Raw genomic sequence first — 20,412 nt, 5'->3', positions numbered from 1 at the left:
TTGGATAGTAGATGAGGTGGTAAACTAAGGGATTTTGATCTACGTAAGTGGCATATTTTTTCATTGATCAGGTGAGACAGTTTTGAGGCAGCCAAGGTGAGTGTAGTAACTGTGGCAAAGAATTTTGTGCAATCCCTAGTTTATTGTTCGTTATAGTTAGACCTGTTTGTCTTTCAGGTAATAATGGCATCAAGTAGCAACTTTTGCAAGGATGCGTGTATGTGGAATGAGCCTCTTGCGGATTACTAGATGGAGGGCAATGCGGGTGTGTCGAATCTACAGGTACGATGCGTATACGTGGCATTTCGTATTTATAGTGTGTGAGTGGGATCCAATGAGATTGGGATGTTCTATTACATTATTTGGGTGGTATTATTCATACAGTTGGTTGTACTCTTAGCAGCTGTGAGGGTTATATTGGGAGAACTGATATTTTATGTGGTGACTATGATGTCACGAGTCTGATACGTAGAAGAAATGGTAGATTAGTGTTTTTTTGTTAAGTTTGCCGTGGCTGTAGTATTTGTTAAGTTTGCAGTTTTGAACATTCACATTTAAAAGAAATATGCACTACTTGCATCTGTGATAATGAGCATCGACAAGCATATCCTTTATTAGACGATTGGCATTAACATGTTGTAGTGGACAAACATTATGATTATTGTGTAAACTGTATGTTAAATTATAACATGATAATGTTTATTAAATCAAATCAATAATCGAGAAAGAAGTTTTTCAGTTCAAGTTTACAGGGTTGAATTAATAACCATATTAGTACCTATGAACATTTCATTTGCAAAATATACTTTGAAACTAATTTAAAATACAAGGCTTTGATGTTATTTAGTGTTAATATGCATGGATATGTAATTTTTAAACAGAACGCATTCCACATAACGCCAGCTAGTAGCGAAATGTTTCTCTTATTCCTTCAGGACACAATGTTTGATACGAGAGTAGAGGAAGATGCTGAGTTATCCGATTGGGAAGGAATGAGGGGCTTCTATGTTGCCTGGTTTCTTGGGTTTGGATGGGTTACGAGCAAAAGATGTCCTCGAAATGGAGTTTTCAACACTTCAGGAGGCAGGCGGCTTCTATAATAACTACAGCTGACTAAAGGGCTTTGCATCAAGACGAGGGAAGACGGTTAGAAACACTGCCGGAGAGATAGTGCGGTACACGTTTGTTTGTAATATGTAAAGATTTCGAGAGAAGAAATGGTTGGAAAAGGTTAATCACAAAAGGGAGCATAAGGTAGTAACCGGATGCGGATGCATGGCGGAGATGAGGATAAAGAGGAAAGACGGTAGTGGGAGGTGGTATGTCTCGTGTTTTGTCAAGGAGCATAACCACAAACTTGCCTATGGAAAACTTGTAGATTATCTGCGGTCACACAGGAAGATATCTGAGGTAGAAGTTGCTTAGCTAACAAGCATGAGGGAGATTGGGATTAGCATACCTAAGATTTATGAGTCTTTCGTAGCACAACTAGGGGGCTTTAATCTGGTAACATTCACGAAGCAAGATATGTATAATGAGATACGAAAACAGAGAGGTTTCCAAGGCGGAGACGTAAGCGCAACTATTAGGTACTTGGAAGGTTTGGCACGCATGGATGGAAAAATGTTTTGGCGGTACAAGTTGGGGGCAGGGCAACACCTATGCAACTTGTTTTGGAGCGACGATCGTTGTTAGGAAGATTATGGGATATTCGGCGATGTGCTAGCATTCGATGCTACATATGGCCGCAACAAGTACAACCTACCTGTTATTGTCTTCTCTGGAGTAAATCACCACAACCAGACATGCGTATTCGCTACAGCAATGGTTTCATGCGAATCGCAGGCGTCATATATTTGGGTTCTTCGATAGTTTCTGGAATGCATGCAAGGTAAGGCACCGCAATCAGTCATCACGGATGGTGACCCAACCATGCGGATAGCAATCCAGTCCGTTTTTCCTAACGCACATCATCGTTGTGTGCTTGGTATCTGCTGAGGAACGCGACTGCTAACATATGTGACCCGAGATTCACACAACTGTTTAGACACTGCATGCTGGCGGATATGGAAATCGATGAGTTCAAAGCGCATTGGGAGGCAATGCTCAATGAGTGTGGTGTTAGGGAGGTTAAGTGGGTGAAGGACTTATACACCAAAAAACATGCTTGGGTAACAGCATACATTCGTGGTAGATTTTTTGCTGGAATATGGACTACCTCTAGGTGCGAGTCACTACATGCCAAACTAGGGAGGTTTGTTGAGAGCAGGTACGGCTTATTAGAATTTGTCACAAATTTTCAGAGGTGTGTGGATTTTCTGCGTGACACAGAGGACGAGCTTGAATTTCATTCTTGGTACAGAACACATGTATAGCAAACCGAGTTTGTTGAGTTGGAAAAGTCCGGCTGGACGAAGTTCACCCGCGAAATGTTTGTCAGATTCTGGGATAGCCTGAAACGGTGTGTTCGTGTTAGAATATGCGAATTAAATGACACGGTGAACCCGCATGCATATACTCTCCAGAAGTATCGGAGGCCTGAGATGGATTGGAAAGTTTATAGGAAGCCTATCTCGAACAGATTCAATTGCACGTGCATGCGGATGGAGTCGTTTGGTATTCCATGTGTGCACATCCTTGCCGTGTGTGTTAGGCTTGACTTAGTGGAAATCCCTGAAAGCTTCATGCTGCGTAGGTGGTCCAAGGCAGCCAAAATGGAGATCTATAACGAATGTGTCGAGCAACACACTGCTGACCGAAGCGTGACCTATAGGACACGATTGGGTGCTTGATGAATGAATTTTTGCCGGTATAGAAATTATCAAGTAATCAATCGTAGTATAGTCTAAACCGACGCAAGATCCATCATCAAACAATTCTACAATCTATAACCGAGAGTATTAGTCCCGAGTCGTTCTTCCCTAGGAATGCTACAAGGATGCATGTTATTGGTTAAGTGGTCTTTTGTGGCTTGAAGAGTGTGGCATAAAAGTGCTAATAAAAGAAAACAACAATCAATCAATTTTAAAAGCCTTGGCCAAGGTTGAACATTGGAAGTTCCATCACTATAGCTTCCTTCAATTGTGATAACAAAGGAGTGTTGCTTCACTTAGTTAACCCCTAATTATAGAGGAAAGTCAAGTAAAAGTAACTAACTTGAGTCACAAGTCCTAGTCTTACCCTAGGGAAGTCTAGCTTTAGTGCACTCTAAGTCAATTAGCAATTCTCAATTCTTAATCAACAATTGACATCCATTATTCAAGTGTCTCCAATGACTCAACTACTAGGCCAAGTGAAGGGATGCTACTCCATATCTAAAGTTGGCATTTTCTCAAACACTTGGAGAGCAAGAATGAAAGACATAGTAAAATTGAGAAGAGGTTTAGAATCAAAGTGATTCAACACAAGAGATTAACAAGAATCAACAATGAACAACAATGAAAATGAGATCTTCAATGAATTAATAGAATCCAAAACAACAAAGTTAAACCTAAGATCTATGAGAATTGAACAATTACAAACACTAATTGAGATGAGAGAAGATGATCTACAACATGAACAAAGTAAAATGAGAGTTGCAATAGATCTCACCAAGGAATGGTTGAGAATTGAGAAAATGAAGATGAATCCTAGAGAGAAGTTGGAGTTTCTCTCTCTACAAATGTAACTAACTAAAAATATCTAAGAAAACTTCCAAAATGAGTCTATGGATGTGAATGTGTGTCAATCCCCTTCAATCCTTGGCTCTTATATGCATTTTGGCGCCAAAGTTGGTTGCTGAAACCTTCCAAAATCGCCAGGCACGTGTTGTAATAATAGAATCACGTGCAGACTACGACGCGTGCGCGCACGGTACGCGTGCACGTCCCTGCCTAATTCTGCGATGTGCGTGCGAGCGCCTTGTGTGCATACGCGTGCTTGGCTGAGATTAGGGGTGTTCATGGTTTGGTTAATCTAAAAACCAAACCAGTTTTTTGGTTAACTAAAAATATAGTATTGGTTAATTAACCAAATTGGTTTTATATTATAAAATCGGTTATTAACCGGTTAGTAAAATTCAAAACCGGTTTTTAACCGGTTATTAAAATAAAAACCGGTTTTATATCAGAAAAGTGGTTTTTATATTAAAAAATCGGTTTTTATATCAAAAAACCGGTTTTTACACTAAAAAACTGGTTTTTAAACTAAAAAATTGGTTTTTAAACAAAAAAATTAGTTTTTACACCCAAAAACCAATTTTTACACAAAAATTAATATTTTTACATACAAAAACCCAAATTTTTTACCTTTTTTCTTTTAAATTGATTTTTTTAATCTAAAAATTAATTTTTTTCTTTCTAAATAATACAAGTAACATCAATCCGAGAAAAATCAACAAAATAAGTTAAAATTTGACTTAAATCCATGATGTTAAAAATTGGATTGAATTGACCGGTTTAATTAGTTTAATAAAAAATCGATTATCTGGTTAGAACAGTTTAATTCAAAAAATCGATTGTTAAAATATAGTCAAAAGATGGCTAGATCTCACAAAGAAAAAGAAAAAAGTCAAAAGTCCACAAAGCATAAAGAAATATAGAATACATTTAGCCAAATTCTTTATCTACATCTTTTAAACTGAGAAAGCAGAATCGAAAAAAGGGCTAAAAACTAGAAGAAAACATGTTTAAATCTAAAACTTGAGCACAAACAAAAGCATAGACATGGTCATCTATGCTTGACATGGTAAATTTTGTCAAGGAAATTGAACTAACACTTTACCACCTGACATGTATGTTACATCACAGTGATCACAAAAATGACTCACAAAACTTATCATTCTCCAATGTCCTTAAGCATCAATCGACAATAAAATGTCAACCTCAATAATAATTACTTTTCTAAACTTTTGGTGGCAATACTTATCACATACACCAAGAGCAAAGAAGGTATAAGGCACATTGGGATCAAACCCTTCATTCCCAATGGCACTTCAAAAGGCCTCTTCAACAATGAAAATTTTCTCCTAAGCCAAAGAAACGATGCAAATTCCAACCGCAAAAAATGACATTGCAACTGCTATAATTGTTGACACCAATATCCCCATCCAAGGAGTACAGAATTTCTTTGATCTATCACCAAACATAAACATAAACATAAACAAGTCTAATCATATATGGAAAAGCAAGTCTAATCTCTTTACCACCTAAGTGTTTAGAATAACTAAAGAAAACAAACAATCAAGACTTTCTAGTCATCCTCAAGCGCAATTGAACCTGGACCCACTGAACAAGTAATGTCCTCTGATAAAATCAAATATGCACACAAAAAAAACTATAATTATAACTTTTAAAAAATTATAATTATAAGTTAAACTAAAACATTTTCTAAGTAAATCATATGATATATTTAAGAAACATTTAATATTCAATTTACCTTGCTCGACCTTTTCAAGCTCTTCGAAATTCTCAGGTGCAAGAGAAGAGAAAAAGTCTCCTTTAAGCCAATCTTTGGTACATACAAGGGCTTCTACCATCTTAGGAGTCAATGAGCTACGATATTGATCGATGATTCTTCCCCCCATACTAAAAGCAGACTCGGAAGCTACTATTGAAACTGGTATAGCCAATATGTCCCGTGCCATATTTGCTAGGACGAAAAACCGATTCGAGTTAACCTTCCACCATCCAAGAATATCCAAAGGCTTATCATCTGGCTCACAGTCTTCATTCAAATAACGATCAAGCTCAGATTTAAGATTGGATTTGCGACCAGTTGATCGGCGATATAACCCCATATCATAAATGTCTTTGGCTTTATCACTTGGACTCGGTTGGGAGAGGGTATCATCTTGGTTTCCTTCATCTGCACCTTGATATAAATTATAAAGTGAATGAAGACAAGAAGACAACTTTGTCTTCAATTCACCGCCCACTTCCGCACCAAAAGAATTAACTAGGCACCACTCAACATAATCCAACTTATGGCAAGGATCTAGAACTACGGCAATTAACAACAACATGTTAATAGTTTTTGCATTTCCCCAATACTTGTTGTATTTTGCTTTCATCTTACTTGCCATAAGACTTATGCTCAAATCATCATCATCACGATATTGTTGAATCCTCCTTCCAAGAGCAAACACTTCTTTCATGTATAAGTTACTAGTGACATAAGAGGATCCAGAGATGCGAAGTGTAGCATCGTAAAACATCTCTAAAAATGGTAAGACGGACTTAGCATAATCCCAATCTTGAATTGAAGGTACCCCTCTTCCCTTGTTTAATTCTTCAACAAATTTTTTGTCTTGCATCTCTAATAGCTCAAATGCCTTCTGATGCTTTAAAGCTGCTACTAACATTAAGTATGTAGAGTTCCATCGCGTTCCAACATCTATGCAAACAAGACTCTTATGTGGAATATTCTCTTGTGCAATACATGCCTTGAACCTAGCTAATCTTGAATTTGAGGATCTAACATACTTCACAGCATCCCGAATTTTGGCGACCGAATCATCAATCTCCTTCAATCCATCCTTCACAATCAGGTTTAAAATATGCGCACAACACCGCATATGGAGATACTCCCCATTCAAAACTGAACTCTTCCAAGAAATCAGCCTTTTTTTTAAATACATAACTTCTACATCGTTGGACGATGCATTATCAACTGTCAAACTCAAGATCTTGTTCAACTTCCAGCTATTCAAGCAAGCTTCAACATTTTGAGCCATAATCTCTCCCGTGTGGCCGGTGACTTGGCAAAAATTTAGTATTTTCTTTTGCAACTTCCAGTCCACATCAATGAAATGAACCGTCAAACACATATACGCCATATTCTGACACGAACTCTAGTTATCAGTTGTAAGACAAACTCTTCCTCCATATTTGGAAAAGTATTTTTGAAGTTGAACCTTCTTTGTTTCATAGAACATCAAGATGTCACGTGCCAATGTAATACGTGAAAGAGTGTTGAATCCTGGTTGCAGAGCCGCCGAATATTCTTTGAAACCTTGACTTTCTACAAATCGAAAAGGAAGCTCCTCGCGAATAAACATTGATATCAATTTTTTCCGGGCATATTCTGCATCAAACCTACCCACTTGTGCTTCTGGGCTAGGCGATGTGCCTGTTTTCTATCGTTTGCCTCTATCTGAACTGGGATTGCTTATGCAAATCTTTAAATGTGATCTCATTGCACTTGTTCCATTCCCGCACTTGATCACTTTCAAACAGTGTTGACATTGAGCCTTATTTTCATCATCAGATGTTCTCTTGAAGTGGTCCCAAACTGTTGATCGATTTTTGTGCTCAGATGATGTGGTTGGGAGAGGAGGTAATGTAGAAGCCGAATGCTCTACAGACTCTGACATGGGAACATCACGATCGGCTACCTCATTCTGAATAAGAAGCCATAAAATCTAATTATTAAATACTTCAACAAAGCAAAGTTATCAAGCATAAAGCCAAGTTCAAATAATATATACATATACTTTGAAGCTACACATATATATCAATTAAAGTTTCTGAATAAGTTATATCAATTTGAAACTACACATATATACCAATTCAGAAACTTATAACAATTTAAAGCTACAACAGGATTACTGATTATCACAGCTTTCATAACATCAAATCAAACACTTCAAACCACAAGCTACAAAGGACAACTGAATCCAGGTACATAGTAAATTTTAATATATCTTGTATTTGTGATGATGGTCATCATCATTAGGTTCATGAGGGAGCGCGCAGAAAGTACAGTATCATTGAATCAATAAGAAATTGTGAATACTATTGTTTATAACCAATATACAACGCAACAAATTGTGAATACTAACAATAATAATAAGAAATTAAGAAAGCATGTGAAGCTAGCCAGGGATGCATATGTAATTGGTAACTAAGTGTAATTATATATAACAGCTAAGAGTGCCATGTGCTAATATTTAAATTGTACGTGTCAGTAGCAAATAATGTTCGTGGAAAAAACAGCATATAAATTAATGTGTAGCAAACGTGTTAAAACTTAAATTCATTAGGGAAGTTTATGGCACCCACAGTCTAGAGATGAGCTTCTAGTTTGCATCCCTACAAGGCGTTCATTTCTTTTTCTTAAAGGATAGTTAATGAATGTATTGAGTTTATGGCTTTATGCAATGGGGTATCCTTTTCTATACTTCATGGCTAGCAAGCTTTTCAATCCAAGGAGAAGACTAGAAAGCTTTAATATATCCAATGAGTATTATTATGTGGGGCAGCAGATTGTTTTGGAGACTAAAGATTAAAGAATAGCATGACTCTCCTCCACCATCACATATCATTTTGTTGTTCATATCTAGTTCTATTTATACAGGTACAAAGTAACAGTAATCAGCCACGAACATCGTAAGCCCAAGCAGTTACTGTTTTTTCTTCTACTATCTATATATCAATTTAAATTCCCTAATGAATTTAAGTTTTAACACGTTTGCTACTGACACGAACAATTTAAATATTAGCATATAAATTTATGTGCTAATATAAATTAGCTAGAGTGTGTAGCTTACTGAACTAGATGGAAAAGGCAGCATATAAATTAATGACTCTTGGATTGTGCCTAATATAAATTAGCTAGACCTTTTGTTATGTGCCTGTCCACTCTCTATCTACCATATATACCTACCCACCAATCACTGTTTTAATTAATTCATCTAATGTTAGATCAAGGACTCAATTAATATCCTGCCTCTATTCTCCTGAAGCACTGGAATTTCATAAAAGAGCTAAATCCTCACATTTTGTCGAATAGTTTTCCTACAATATTTGAATCTGGCAGAACCTGTACTTCAAGTTAGAAATCTCTAAGCAGAATTTGGTACTAAACAACAACAGTTCACTCTGTTTCCATTTCTACGTCACTCATCCTACAACCATATACCAAAATATTTCTCAACAAAACTAGCATATAACAATGATTCTCAGTCCAACTTACACGCTGCAAAGTGCAAACTCATAGCTATAAGCATTGCATATAACAATGTAAAACAAGAATGCAGGACCAAAATCAAAGGAGATGAACAAAAATCCATATTATTTCTTCAACAAAAATTAGAACAAAGAAGCCGGAAACATGTATAAGATAAGTTAGTTTTCTTCAACTAAATAATGATTTTTCATATGATTGACAAATTAAACAAAACAAAATAAAAGCTTGATCACAGAAAAATAGGAACATATGCACTTGAATTGCCAAAGCCATTTACATAAACAGAATTCAAAAACTAAATGTGAACAATTCTCCATTCAATTCATACAAATTAATTAAGTCTTGACCAAACAAAAAGTGAACCACAGTGAAGAAGAAACTTACAGCAGGATCCATTGAAATGAAGAGTTCAATACTGAGAGATTTAAAATCTGCACATTTTCAATCCATTAAAATGAAGAAGTCAGAACTCAGAACTCAGAAGTATACTAACGAAGAAACATAACAGAACAAATCAACAAAATAGAAAAAACCCAAATAACAAATCCAACTTAGAACTCAGAACCAAGGGCAAGGAGGAGGCTTACCTCAACTGATGAGCTCCGACAAGCCACCGACGAAAGAAGAAGAGAGATACTCAGGCGAATCAAAGTGAAGACAGAGTCGCGAATGGGAGGTCGAGGCAGAGAGATAGAGTCGCGAATCCAGGTAGAGGTCCGACGAATCACCGGCGAGCTCCGGCGAGAGGCGGAGGAGAAGAACTGTTGACGGCGGCGAACTGGAGAAGAGTGAATTGGGTTTTGTCGAACTCTGGAAGTGCGAATTTTAATTTAGGTTTTGATTTAGGTTTTAATTTTATTTTGGTTTTGGTTTTGGTTAACCGGTTAAAAACCGATTTTTTTAAATTTGGTTTTGGTTAACCAATTTCAAAATATATGGATATGGTTTTTAAAATTGTTTTATTAAACTGGTTAACCAAAATGTGGTTATGGTTTTTTAACCGGTTAACCACATTTTGGTTATTTTTTGAACACCCCTAGCTGAGATCAATTCTTTGGCTTTTTGTGCTTCTCTCCACTTGCATGCTTCCTTCCTTGCTTCCTTTGATCCATGCCTAGCCTATTTCACCCTGAGATTACTAGCAAACACATCAAGGCATCTTATGGAATCAAGGATGAATTAAAATTATCAAATTAAAGGCTTAAAAGCATGTTTTTACACTTAGGCACAAATACGGGAGAGATTACAAAACCACGCCAATTCATAGGCTAAATGCGAGAAAAGGTTATCAAAATACTCTAAATTCAATATAAGATAAACCCTAAAAATGGGGTTTATCAGTGCTTTCTCCCAGCTATGTAAGCGGTTAGGGCGTGTGGCTTGCATGAATGATGAAGACTTCAAGCTTTACTCAAAGAAGCTTCTGAGCGATGCTATCTTCCTTGAAATAAAGTACGGCCTAAGACCATCAACGAATGTTATCGCAACAGTAATAGATTGTGGGGTCAAGGACCCAATTCGTGTTAGAACAACAGGCACGGATCAGATGAGTCAAGCTGGCGATTCTGCGGCTAAGACCAAAAGAAAGTGCAGGACATGCGGGAAGCTAGGGCACCGGAGGACTAGATGCCCTAACAGAGGCGCGCAACCTTCTTCAAGAAATGACAAAGCACCTGTAGGGGGACACAAATGCACCAGTATTTATTTCATTATTCTGTGTTTCTACGTTTTTTGGTCACATATTCGGAAAAGAAGGGTGTGGGTAAAGAAAATCAACTTAGTGATTAATGCACGTAGGCTATTCATGATGTCTTGTTTTTTCATTTCCCATTGAATAGTATGTTAAGATGTAACTCGTTTTGCCTGCATATTTTATGGTCTTGACGATACGGAAGAACCAATAGTCGCCGCAATTAAATTAATGTCACAACTTCGTTTTGGGCTTTGTATAATGCAGACTCTTTGCAAATGGTTAATGTTAATTCCTATGTGGTTCAACATGAATTAGCCACTAAAATGTTCATGCTGCAACACAATCCGTTTTGATTGCATTATGTTAGTGTTAACCGGTTTGTGGTATTACGTTCGTGCAACAGGTACCAAGCGTTGTCCCAGAGAAAAGGCAGGCTGATTATCCATCTCAATCCGGAAGCGACATGTGGGAACAATTTTCGCTTGGAGATGCCTGACGTTCATCGACTGAGTTGTAATCTGTTATTAGATGGATGATGTTAACGAGAACATGTTATATGTAATCATTTTTTAACTGAATACTTATGTATGTATATGGGGATGATGTTATTAAGAAACTGCCAATTCTAATTTCTATATGTTAGTTAACGCCAACAATGTTAGAGTCTGCTCCTGCTCTTTTTTATTTGTAAGCACGCAGGCTCCCTTGTGGATTACAATTTTAAATGCAAATAACGACGGCTTGATGCCGATTAGTTTTCTTTTCTGTACAATTTCCCAAATCCTTTTACGATTGGCGTTGTCAATCGATGCATGTACCTATTGATTTTGTTACTGTAAAATGTGATGTTTTCCCATATTGCCCCGAAGGTGACATAAATCTTGATTTTGTTACTGTAAACTGTTATTTATATCTTTAATGTGAAACATGGTTAACCGTTTCACACGGGGTCATTTGTCCTGAAACATCATGATCTGTGTTTCCTTGGTCCACGAATCCAACTGTCCAGATTCGTTATTTTAGTTCTTCTTTGTTCATTTGGAACAGTTGCCCTAATTTAGTTTCTTTTTGGTTACTTTCAAAATAGCATGTTTGTAACAAAATTCATGGGGAGATAGGCCAAGAAATTATTATAAAACTAGCAATATCCATTCAATAATTCACTTCATAAGGTGCACCTAGTGTTGTAAGCAAAAGACACAATGGTCTACTAATGGAGCCGTAAACAAATATGTCATCCAGTCTAAACAAAATGCCACAACTTGGGTACAAATAAGTATCGGTCATATCCCCCTTTCAATCACAGTTGGTGTTAGTAGGGGGTGTGGATATTGTGCTCTAGCCTGTCGACAGGATCGGACCCCTAGTCTCCACACACAAAAGTGGCCATCCTACACATATAAAAGTAGACATACATAATCTAGACTACACCAATAGCACTTGATGACACTACTAAAACGCTTTGCACTTCCAAAACAGTTATCGAGATGAAATTAAAACTTAATCTATATCAAAATGGTCCAAAGTTGTGTCTTTTGCCCACATGTGGAAAGTGTATCACTCCTTAGTGCGAATAAGCTTCCTCCATGCTGCCTCTGCCTTCGAGACCAATGTTGCCCTCACCTCGTTACAATCCAGAAGAACAATCTTCATTGCAGTTTTCATCCTTAGTTTCAATTGGTCCATCTGCCAGTAACAAACGGAAAGTGTGAAAATACAACTCTTCCATAATACAAACACAACATGGTAATTTAGGCATCATGAACTTGCCAAGGAAGGTTGGCAACTTTGAATTTGCCCTATGTTTAGATCCAGTTCAAAATCCACAGACATGAATCGTTACTGCAAAACAACCAAATATTTCGGAATTCACTAAATCGGAACCTGGCTTTTCATTCACAATTGCTTTCGAGTTCGCCAGATGACAAGTAAAAAATTAGTTTACCATTCTGGGTAACTATGGACTACTTCAGGATACTTAATTGATCCCTAGGTGGTTGGATCAGCATTAACATGGGAAAAGCTCAGCATGTTAACTTCTAGCTTGAAAAACTAGCCTAGCATTAGTAGCTGCAAACAACAGAAGCACAACTAGCACATGGAACCGATTGATAATTGCATTCAGAACTGTAACTTAAGAAGTTTTGCAGGATCTTAGAGTGTTATGCAAATTGGATTACACTCACAATGGTTTGCATGTTGCGTTCCCTCCGCTACGTATTCTCCGGAGCTCTTGTGACATCTAGACAGTACACCCTGCCATGCTTCACGTCGACGACCATCAGGTACCATGTGTATGTTAGTTCGCACACCAGAACCAAAACCTGCCAACACAGATAGGTCAATAATAGGTTAAAACTTCTGTTAAAAAGCTACATATGTCGAATGAAAGGTTAAGTGTATAACATGTTCTAGACGACTAGTTGCCGACAACCATCTGTTCATGTATTTTCTCCTAATGACCTCGAAGGGCCTCATAGCTAGTACATCATCGGCAAACACGGACAGTGTGTACCAAACACGAGGTGGCATAACGCAGTAGGCTCTCATGGACACGCTCATAAGGATTATGTTCATAAGTTGTGCACAAAGGAAAACAAATGTGTTAGCCTTGCCATTGAATTTATATTACTTATATTTACTGCATGGTCCGATTTAAATCACGTCAACATTGGGCATGTAAACCGGTGATAGGGAGTGGAACCCTGCTCTAGAGACTTCGAATGTTGAGAACTTGAACAGCACTTTCCTGGTAGTTAACAAACAAGAATTAGATCCATTACCACGCTATCGAGGAAGAAATATACGACAGATTCTAAAGATATGAATAACCACAAGTTTTTCCATACAAATATTGATCATTTTTCCCATAAATATAAGTGGCCATCTTGCATTCGTCACATGTGAGGTCCATGTGGACGGTTGGCCTAAAAACCATTTGCAACCCCTAAACAAATAACCAATACAATGTTAAATCGTCAGTGGAAATATGGTACTAAGAAATTCTAGGCGTGATGAAGTATGTATTAACCATGGAGTGTTTGGAATGCTTGCCAGTGGAATTAAAAACACGGGATACTCCATTATGTTCATCATCCCAAATGGTTTGAATGCACTCCCACCCTGTATAGAAGAACTATGAACGTTCCCCTGGCAATTTTGTGGACTGGTTGTGCACTTACTACAGTCCGTCTGTTCTTCCCCGAGCATATGCTTAGAGTCAATAGGCTCCAATTTTGGAATTTTTAGTGGACTGCCGTAGGTTTCCGGCAGGGAGAATAGCTCACACACTTTTGTTGTGCAGTCAAGCTTAGACATGCTAGGTAGGTCCTTGAAAATCAGCACAGCATAGGTATCATGTGTAAGTCATTTTTTAAAAGATAAACGAAGGCTGTTAATAAAGCTACGAAGGCCTTAACTTACTTTTTCACAAACTGTCTCAACCGAGTCATGTGTAATGGCACCAGATATGGTGCTCCTTTTTGGCACCCTAGAGCACCAGTACTACGCAAGGGTTCACTTTGGCAACCCTAACCTGTTCGTGCCCTTAATAGAGCAAGGAATTGACAGTGTCTCGTCTATGATGACATCGTCTTCAAAACCAGGAGAGTTTGACACGATGATGTCTAGAAAGGAATTCACATTCGATATGACCAACCCCTTTCCTTTCTCCAAGGATTTCTGGATTTCTTGTGGTGATCCAATATCGTTAGTAACTGCACGTCTACTTTGTCTTTGCGCCGTTAAGTTGGTTTCCGCCACGACGTTACCATGAGTAACCATTGTCGCTGCAACTGTGGATGATATAGTGGTGGATGCAGTTGGACTCCCCCTTTGGGTGGTCAGTAGTGACTGGATCTCCGTCACGAATTTGCCTTTCTGGAACATGAGTCGTTCCAGTGCCGACATGCGACCCTCCAAAGCTACTGTCTGAGCATCGATCTTCTATGGACTCAGTGAACAAACCACAAAACAACCACAAAACATTTCAATACCAGTTATGAAACTAACTATAAGGTTAACATGGGTCACACATGGGTTTGGTAAGACGGGATGAGTTTGGAAAAAATGTGTTGCTGGGGTCAAACTCTTGAACAAAATTGTGGACGAAAAAAGGGATCATTGCATGTACAGTAACACAGGGAAGTGTACTATATATGGTACCAAAGATACTGCCTTTGTTCCAAACCCAGACACAGTTCATGAATGTGTCTTCGACGATAGTGTGATTAATGCTCTATGAGAAAGTGCTTTATATACGTACCTCCAGTAGCATAACTGCGAGCAGTAGTAGTCCATCATGTTAGGTCTTCGAATCTTCAGTTAGGTTTTCTCCCTGACCAGCATTAGCGCTCTGTATCATTGTAATAGTTTAGCCAGAATACATACTTCGTGGCACAAAAACTCGGGTTAAAATAATGAAACAACCACCTCCTGTTTCCAAAAGGTAAAGAGGATACAACAATAAAAGGAAACGTCAGTCGTACCACGTTCATTGATAGCTCTAGATTAAGGCTCGACGTTCCATCTTCGACCGAGACGCTTCGGACGGTCCTCATCTCTATCGTGGGTACTACACTGGAACAGAAGATAAACATTGTTAGTAAATAACACAACTTGCATACAGAGGAACAACATTCATTTTGAGTACCCGATTTGGACGAAGAAGATGTAAGCTTCTAAAGACCAACAGCGGAGAAGCCATACAAGAAAGAAAGCGAAAATTACGCATCATTAGGGTCAGGATCCTGGGAGTCTTCCAGCTGATGCTCATAGTCATCCATTCCCGCCATTGATTTTGTGGCTAATGTCTACCTTTCCTAATTGCTAACAGTACCAGGGTTAGGCTACCTTCAGCTTGTGTGTTCCCCTTTGGATTCACTTAAGAATTGATTTTATAGAGTTCCCTTAAGTGAAGCGTGTGCGCCAAAATTATTGATGTGACCATTAAAGGTTGACCCAGCTAGTTCTGTGCAACCAACCCTCTACCACTCTATGTGAAAAGACTCCTAATTATTAAGAATAGACTCCTTGTATCCCTTAATTTTGTAAAGTAAACTAACAGTCAGGCTTTGTAGAGATTGGCATCTCCAACGGTTGAAATACAAACAAATAAACCCTCGTTTAGGTACATGGATGGAAAGAAGATATTTACTTGCTGCACGAATAATTGCCCTAATAATAGAACTCAAATTAAAATGAAATTTAATCTACAACTAGCATGGTCTAATATTCAATCAATTATAATTAGACAGGTTCATTATAATTATAAATAATTGTTAAACTATTTAATTAATTAGTATTCCATAACTTATTAGTAAAACTATTTCCCAAAAGATATATTAGTTGGAAAGAAATTTGGAACCATTTAATATTAATTTAAAGGATTGGTTCAACACAGTTTAATAAAATCACACCTGTATAAAAAGTTATTCACGTGTTACACTTGTTAATTTAGTTACACTTGGTTCATAAAACAAATTTAGATGTTCAGTATTATTCAAAAAAAGTATTGATTTGGATTAGAAAATTTTTTTGTGTGCAAAAAACACTTTTTAAAATAATAAAGTCTTTTTATTAAATTTTAAACATATTTATATGCATTTAAAACAAAAATTTTTACTAAAAAATTAAATTATTTGATTTTTTAAAAAATCAATAATACTTTGATTTTTAAAAAATAGAAGTAAAATAAGTTTTAATTATTTTTTATTAGACATATCATTTATCATAATTAATAATTATAATTTATACCTTTAAAAATAAAAAATAAATTACTCAAATTGAATAATAAATGAAAAAATAAATTGTAACAACATAATATTATCATATTTGCAAATATTAAACTTAATAATTTGTCATGTATCATGTGCCAATTCTATATAATTTGTCATGTATCATGTGCCAATTAAAATCAATGTGCCAATTCTATAAATCATAACTTCTTAAATTAAGAAAAATATATAAAATAGATATATAATTATTTAATCAATATAAAATAACATGATATATACAATTTTTGGAATATAAAAAAGTGTTATTTCTTTTAATAAATTTGTTATATTTATAGGTTTACCTCACATTATTGCAAATAATTTTATTTTTAAGTATTTTCTAAACAAAATTCTTTTTTTCTTATGAGACTTCACAAAGAATATGATTTATAATAAATAAAGAAATAAAATTTCTACCCATTGTTTTACTGTGCAGCAGTGCAGTGCAGGTTTCTTCAAGTCAGGTGTGTTATCTTTTGTTTTTTTTATGATTAAAGGGTTATTTTTTTCTTTTTTTTTTTTTGAATAGCTACAAGACAAAAAATCAACTTACAACTTAATCATACATGGAACATTGAAATTCCAATAAAGTAAATAGAACACCTAAAAATTTTCCTATAATTTGTACCTTAAAAAATAAAAATAAGTTACTCAAATTTAATAATTTTATATGAGCAATGAAAAAGTAAATTGTAGCAACATAATAGTATCATATTTGCAAATATTAAATCTAATAATTTGTCATGTATCATGTACAAGATAAGATTCAAGTTTATGATTTTAATTTTTTTTTCAATTAAAATCAATGTGCCAATTCTATAAATCATAACTTCTTAAATTAAGAAATAATATTTAAAATAGAAACATCATTATTTAATAAATATAAAATAACATTATGTGTGTGTGTGTTTTGGAATGTAAAAAAATGTTATTTCTTTTAATAAATTTGTTACTTTTATAGGCTTACCTCACATTGTGTGTGTGTGTGGAATGTAAAAAAATGTTATTTCTTTTAATAAATTTGTTACTTTTATAGGCTTACCTCACATTTTGTGTGTGTGTGTGGAATGTAAAAAAATGTTATTTCTTTTAATAAATTTGTAAATTTTTAAATAATTTTATTTTTAAGCATTTTGTTTTTTTTATGATTGAAGGGCTATTTTTGTCTTTTTATGAATAGCTACAAGACAAAAAATCAACTTACAACTTAATCATACATGGAACATTGAACTTCTAATAAAGTCAATTGAACACCTGAAAATTTTCCATTTAGATATGTTTGCTTGATAAATAAATGTTACATAAATATAAATTGAAAATGGCAAAGACATGGAAGGAACACTATAGAAAAGAGACTCGATTGCAGACTCAGGAGTTCAATAAGGACATGAGTGTGCTTGGGGATTTTACAGAGTTAAACCTTAATGTCGGCCCCTAAACCATGAAACCAACACTAACCTTAGCCTGAACTCTCACTCTACCCCAAACCCTTAACAAAAGAAATTTCCTCTAGACAGGCTAAACCAAGAATGGTGCAAACCAAATTTTGCCGCCTTCTTCATCTTGTTGTAATTATAAGTCTAAACCAACAAACAATCCTCAATTAAAAAATTTGATTGTCACAAGTACAAACTCCAACAAAAATAATCGAAGTATTTAAACCTCAGGTCGTGTCTCAATGAATTGCAGGGTTGTGCTCTTGTTATTGGCTATGAAGGAATTTTTGGGGTTTGATTGTGTACTAAAAATATAAATCTTTTTTGTACATAAATAATTTTTATAATGACCTACAAACATGGTCAAACAAGAGTAAAGTTTCTCCTAAAGGTATTGGGTAAAAGGATGGAACCCAAAAGAACACTTTGAGGAGTTGAATTTCTCTTCAGTGGGAACTAAATTGGTGGTAAATTGGTGGAAGTGGATTGGTTGAATTTGGAGTGTAAAGAGCGTCATCTAGTTAAAAGAAAACCAAACCAGATGTCCCTTCACTGATGTCACATGTCATGAGCTTTAGTTTAACGTGTGGGAATTAACTCCCTGCATTGAACAATTGAAAAGACTTAAAGTGACGGGAATACCAAAAGATATTTGGGATAAAAAGAATAAACCAAATATCAGACTAAAACCATTGGACAATAGATTTCTTCTTCATCATGGTTTTACACTATAAAAAGGACCTCAAGCCACCTCTGTAAAGCACTTTCACCTTGACCTTCTTCTAGGCCTTTCTAACTTCTGAAGCTAAGAAGCTAAAAAACTCATCTTTTGCTCTACCCAAATTTCCTTTCATAGTTCTTCATTTCATTCATCACCTTCACGAGTAAAAACTGGCATTCGAGTGTTCCACCAGAACGCTCGACAACCATTAACCAGTCCATGTCCACTTTAAACAAAGCTCATTCATCCTCTTGTGACATTAGTGGAGGTCTCAACACTTGTTCTCCACCTCTATTTCTCATAATTAGTTCTTGTATTGCTTATTTGTCATTAATAAAAGTGTTTTTCCTCACAAGTATACTTACCCGGAATCTCTCATCTAAACCATTATTTTTCACTTAATCTATTTTTTACGAAACTCACCCGAATCAGGGTTTTTTGGACTAATTAACAAGAAATGTAATTTGCAAAAGAAATAAGCTAATAACTAGGAAAGCTCTTGGCAGGGAAGATTGAATGTATGATATTGCACGCAGTAGGCGTGACTACGGGGAGCGGGTACCTGATTATCCGTCTGAACCCGAACCAAACCGAATAAATTGGTTCTGGAACCAACAGGTAATCGGGTTCAATCCGAACAACACCAATGACCTTTGTTAGTAATTGGTTCGGGTATCGGTTCTGGGGGTGCGGAACCCGAACCGACCCGGGAACCCGAGTTTAGTTTTTAATGTATTTGGTGTTTAACATGTATGGGTTATTTCTATTGGTGTTACATGTTTATTGTACTTGTTGAATTTTTAAGATAAAAATTTGTTTTTTTTTCGTGAATTAAACCTTATATTCTCTGAGAAGGTTATACCACGTGAAAACGCTCTTTAATGAAACTTTAGCTAAAAGTTATCGGGTACCCAATTACTTAAACTGAACCAAACCGTTATTAATCAGTTTGGTTTGGTTCAGGTAAATGTATAAAAATTCGTAAATCTGAACCAAACCGAATCAATAACATTTTGGTGGGTTCTGTTTTAATTTTACCGATCACATTTTGACTGCAGTAAAATGCATTCCCAAAGCCTAACCCTAAACGCTAGCGCGCATTCGCATGTGGTGCGGCAGGGAACACCCTGTTGTGCCAACAGCCAACTCTGGCGATTAGTTTTCCACGTGAAGGGACTTACTTTATGGCTAGATTGCCAACTAATAGAAAATCCATTTTCCCAAACAAAATGGAGTTTTTTTCATTTGGTCCCTTATTGTTAAAAAATTAAGACACATAACATAATGGATTACACAAGATGCGTATGTTTTACCCAGAAAAGGTGAAACTATATAAAGGGTAACGTTGCCTGTAATCCTTCCATGAAGGACCACGATGTTGAAGTTATTTTTTTTAAAATTTAGGGTTTATATGAAATTAAATTAACTTAAATTTAAAGTTTAATTTTTAAGTCATTTGCAGATGTGGCACGATCACATTTCACTCTTTTAATTACAAAAATGACCATTGCACTCTCCGCACAAATGAATTTCTATTATATCTAATATATTATCCAATTATATTTTCTAAAATTTTCAAATTAACACTAAAAAAATTTTTTCGTTTTAGTATTAAAGATAAAATCTTAGTCAATGAAAATATACTAAATGTTGTTTTAGTCTTATTAAAATTAAATATAAATCTCTAATTTCTAATGCGTAAACCATATGAAAATTTCTATAAAAGACAATTCCTACATAACAATTCGCTTGCCACCCTTATTCTTTTATTTCTATTTTTTCCTGTATAAAAATCGCTGGTCAAAGGTTTTATAATAGACGTGTTCAGTTGGACACACCAAA

The 20,412-nt window shown here is 35.9% G+C and overlaps 2 protein-coding genes across 2 annotated transcripts; one reads left to right on the top strand and one right to left on the bottom strand.

Moving 5' to 3' along the window:
• Nucleotides 1–2,066: 2,066 nt before the first annotated feature.
• Nucleotides 2,067–2,792, top strand: LOC140175218 (protein FAR1-RELATED SEQUENCE 12-like). Its single transcript, XM_072202165.1, has 2 exons — nucleotides 2,067–2,269; nucleotides 2,441–2,792. Exons 1-2 carry the CDS (start codon nucleotides 2,067–2,069, stop codon nucleotides 2,790–2,792), a joined length of 555 nt encoding a protein of 184 aa, XP_072058266.1.
• A 2,437-nt stretch (nucleotides 2,793–5,229) lies between these two features.
• On the bottom strand, nucleotides 5,230–6,814 carry LOC112709504 (zinc finger BED domain-containing protein RICESLEEPER 2-like). The gene is made up of 2 exons (XM_025761388.1): nucleotides 5,416–6,814; nucleotides 5,230–5,282 (listed from the first exon to the last, which is right to left on the bottom strand). The coding sequence occupies exons 1-2, from the start codon at nucleotides 6,812–6,814 to the stop codon at nucleotides 5,230–5,232; spliced, it is 1,452 nt and encodes a 483-aa protein (XP_025617173.1).
• Between the last annotated feature and the right edge of the window lie 13,598 nt (nucleotides 6,815–20,412).

The sequence above is a fragment of the Arachis hypogaea genome, chromosome 9 (assembly GCF_003086295.3).
Source record: "Arachis hypogaea cultivar Tifrunner chromosome 9, arahy.Tifrunner.gnm2.J5K5, whole genome shotgun sequence".
Classification (NCBI taxonomy): Eukaryota; Viridiplantae; Streptophyta; class Magnoliopsida; order Fabales; family Fabaceae; genus Arachis; species Arachis hypogaea.
This window is presented reverse-complemented; position numbering and strand designations above follow the sequence as displayed.

What these genes read in the sequence shown, in the direction of transcription:
- LOC112709504 (XM_025761388.1), bottom strand. Translation starts at nt 6,814, where the DNA reads ATGGCGTATATGTGTTTGACGGTTCATTTCATTGATGTGGACTGGAAG. An exon ending in GCTTGAAAAGGTCGAGCAAG is followed by an intron (nt 5,283 to 5,415) that starts GTAAATTGAATA and finishes TGATTTTATCAG; the next exon opens with AGGACATTACTTGTTCAGTG.
- LOC140175218 (XM_072202165.1), top strand. Translation starts at nt 2,067, where the DNA reads ATGGAAATCGATGAGTTCAAAGCGCATTGGGAGGCAATGCTCAATGAG. An exon ending in GGGAGGTTTGTTGAGAGCAG is followed by an intron (nt 2,270 to 2,440) that starts GTACGGCTTATT and finishes AATGTTTGTCAG; the next exon opens with ATTCTGGGATAGCCTGAAAC.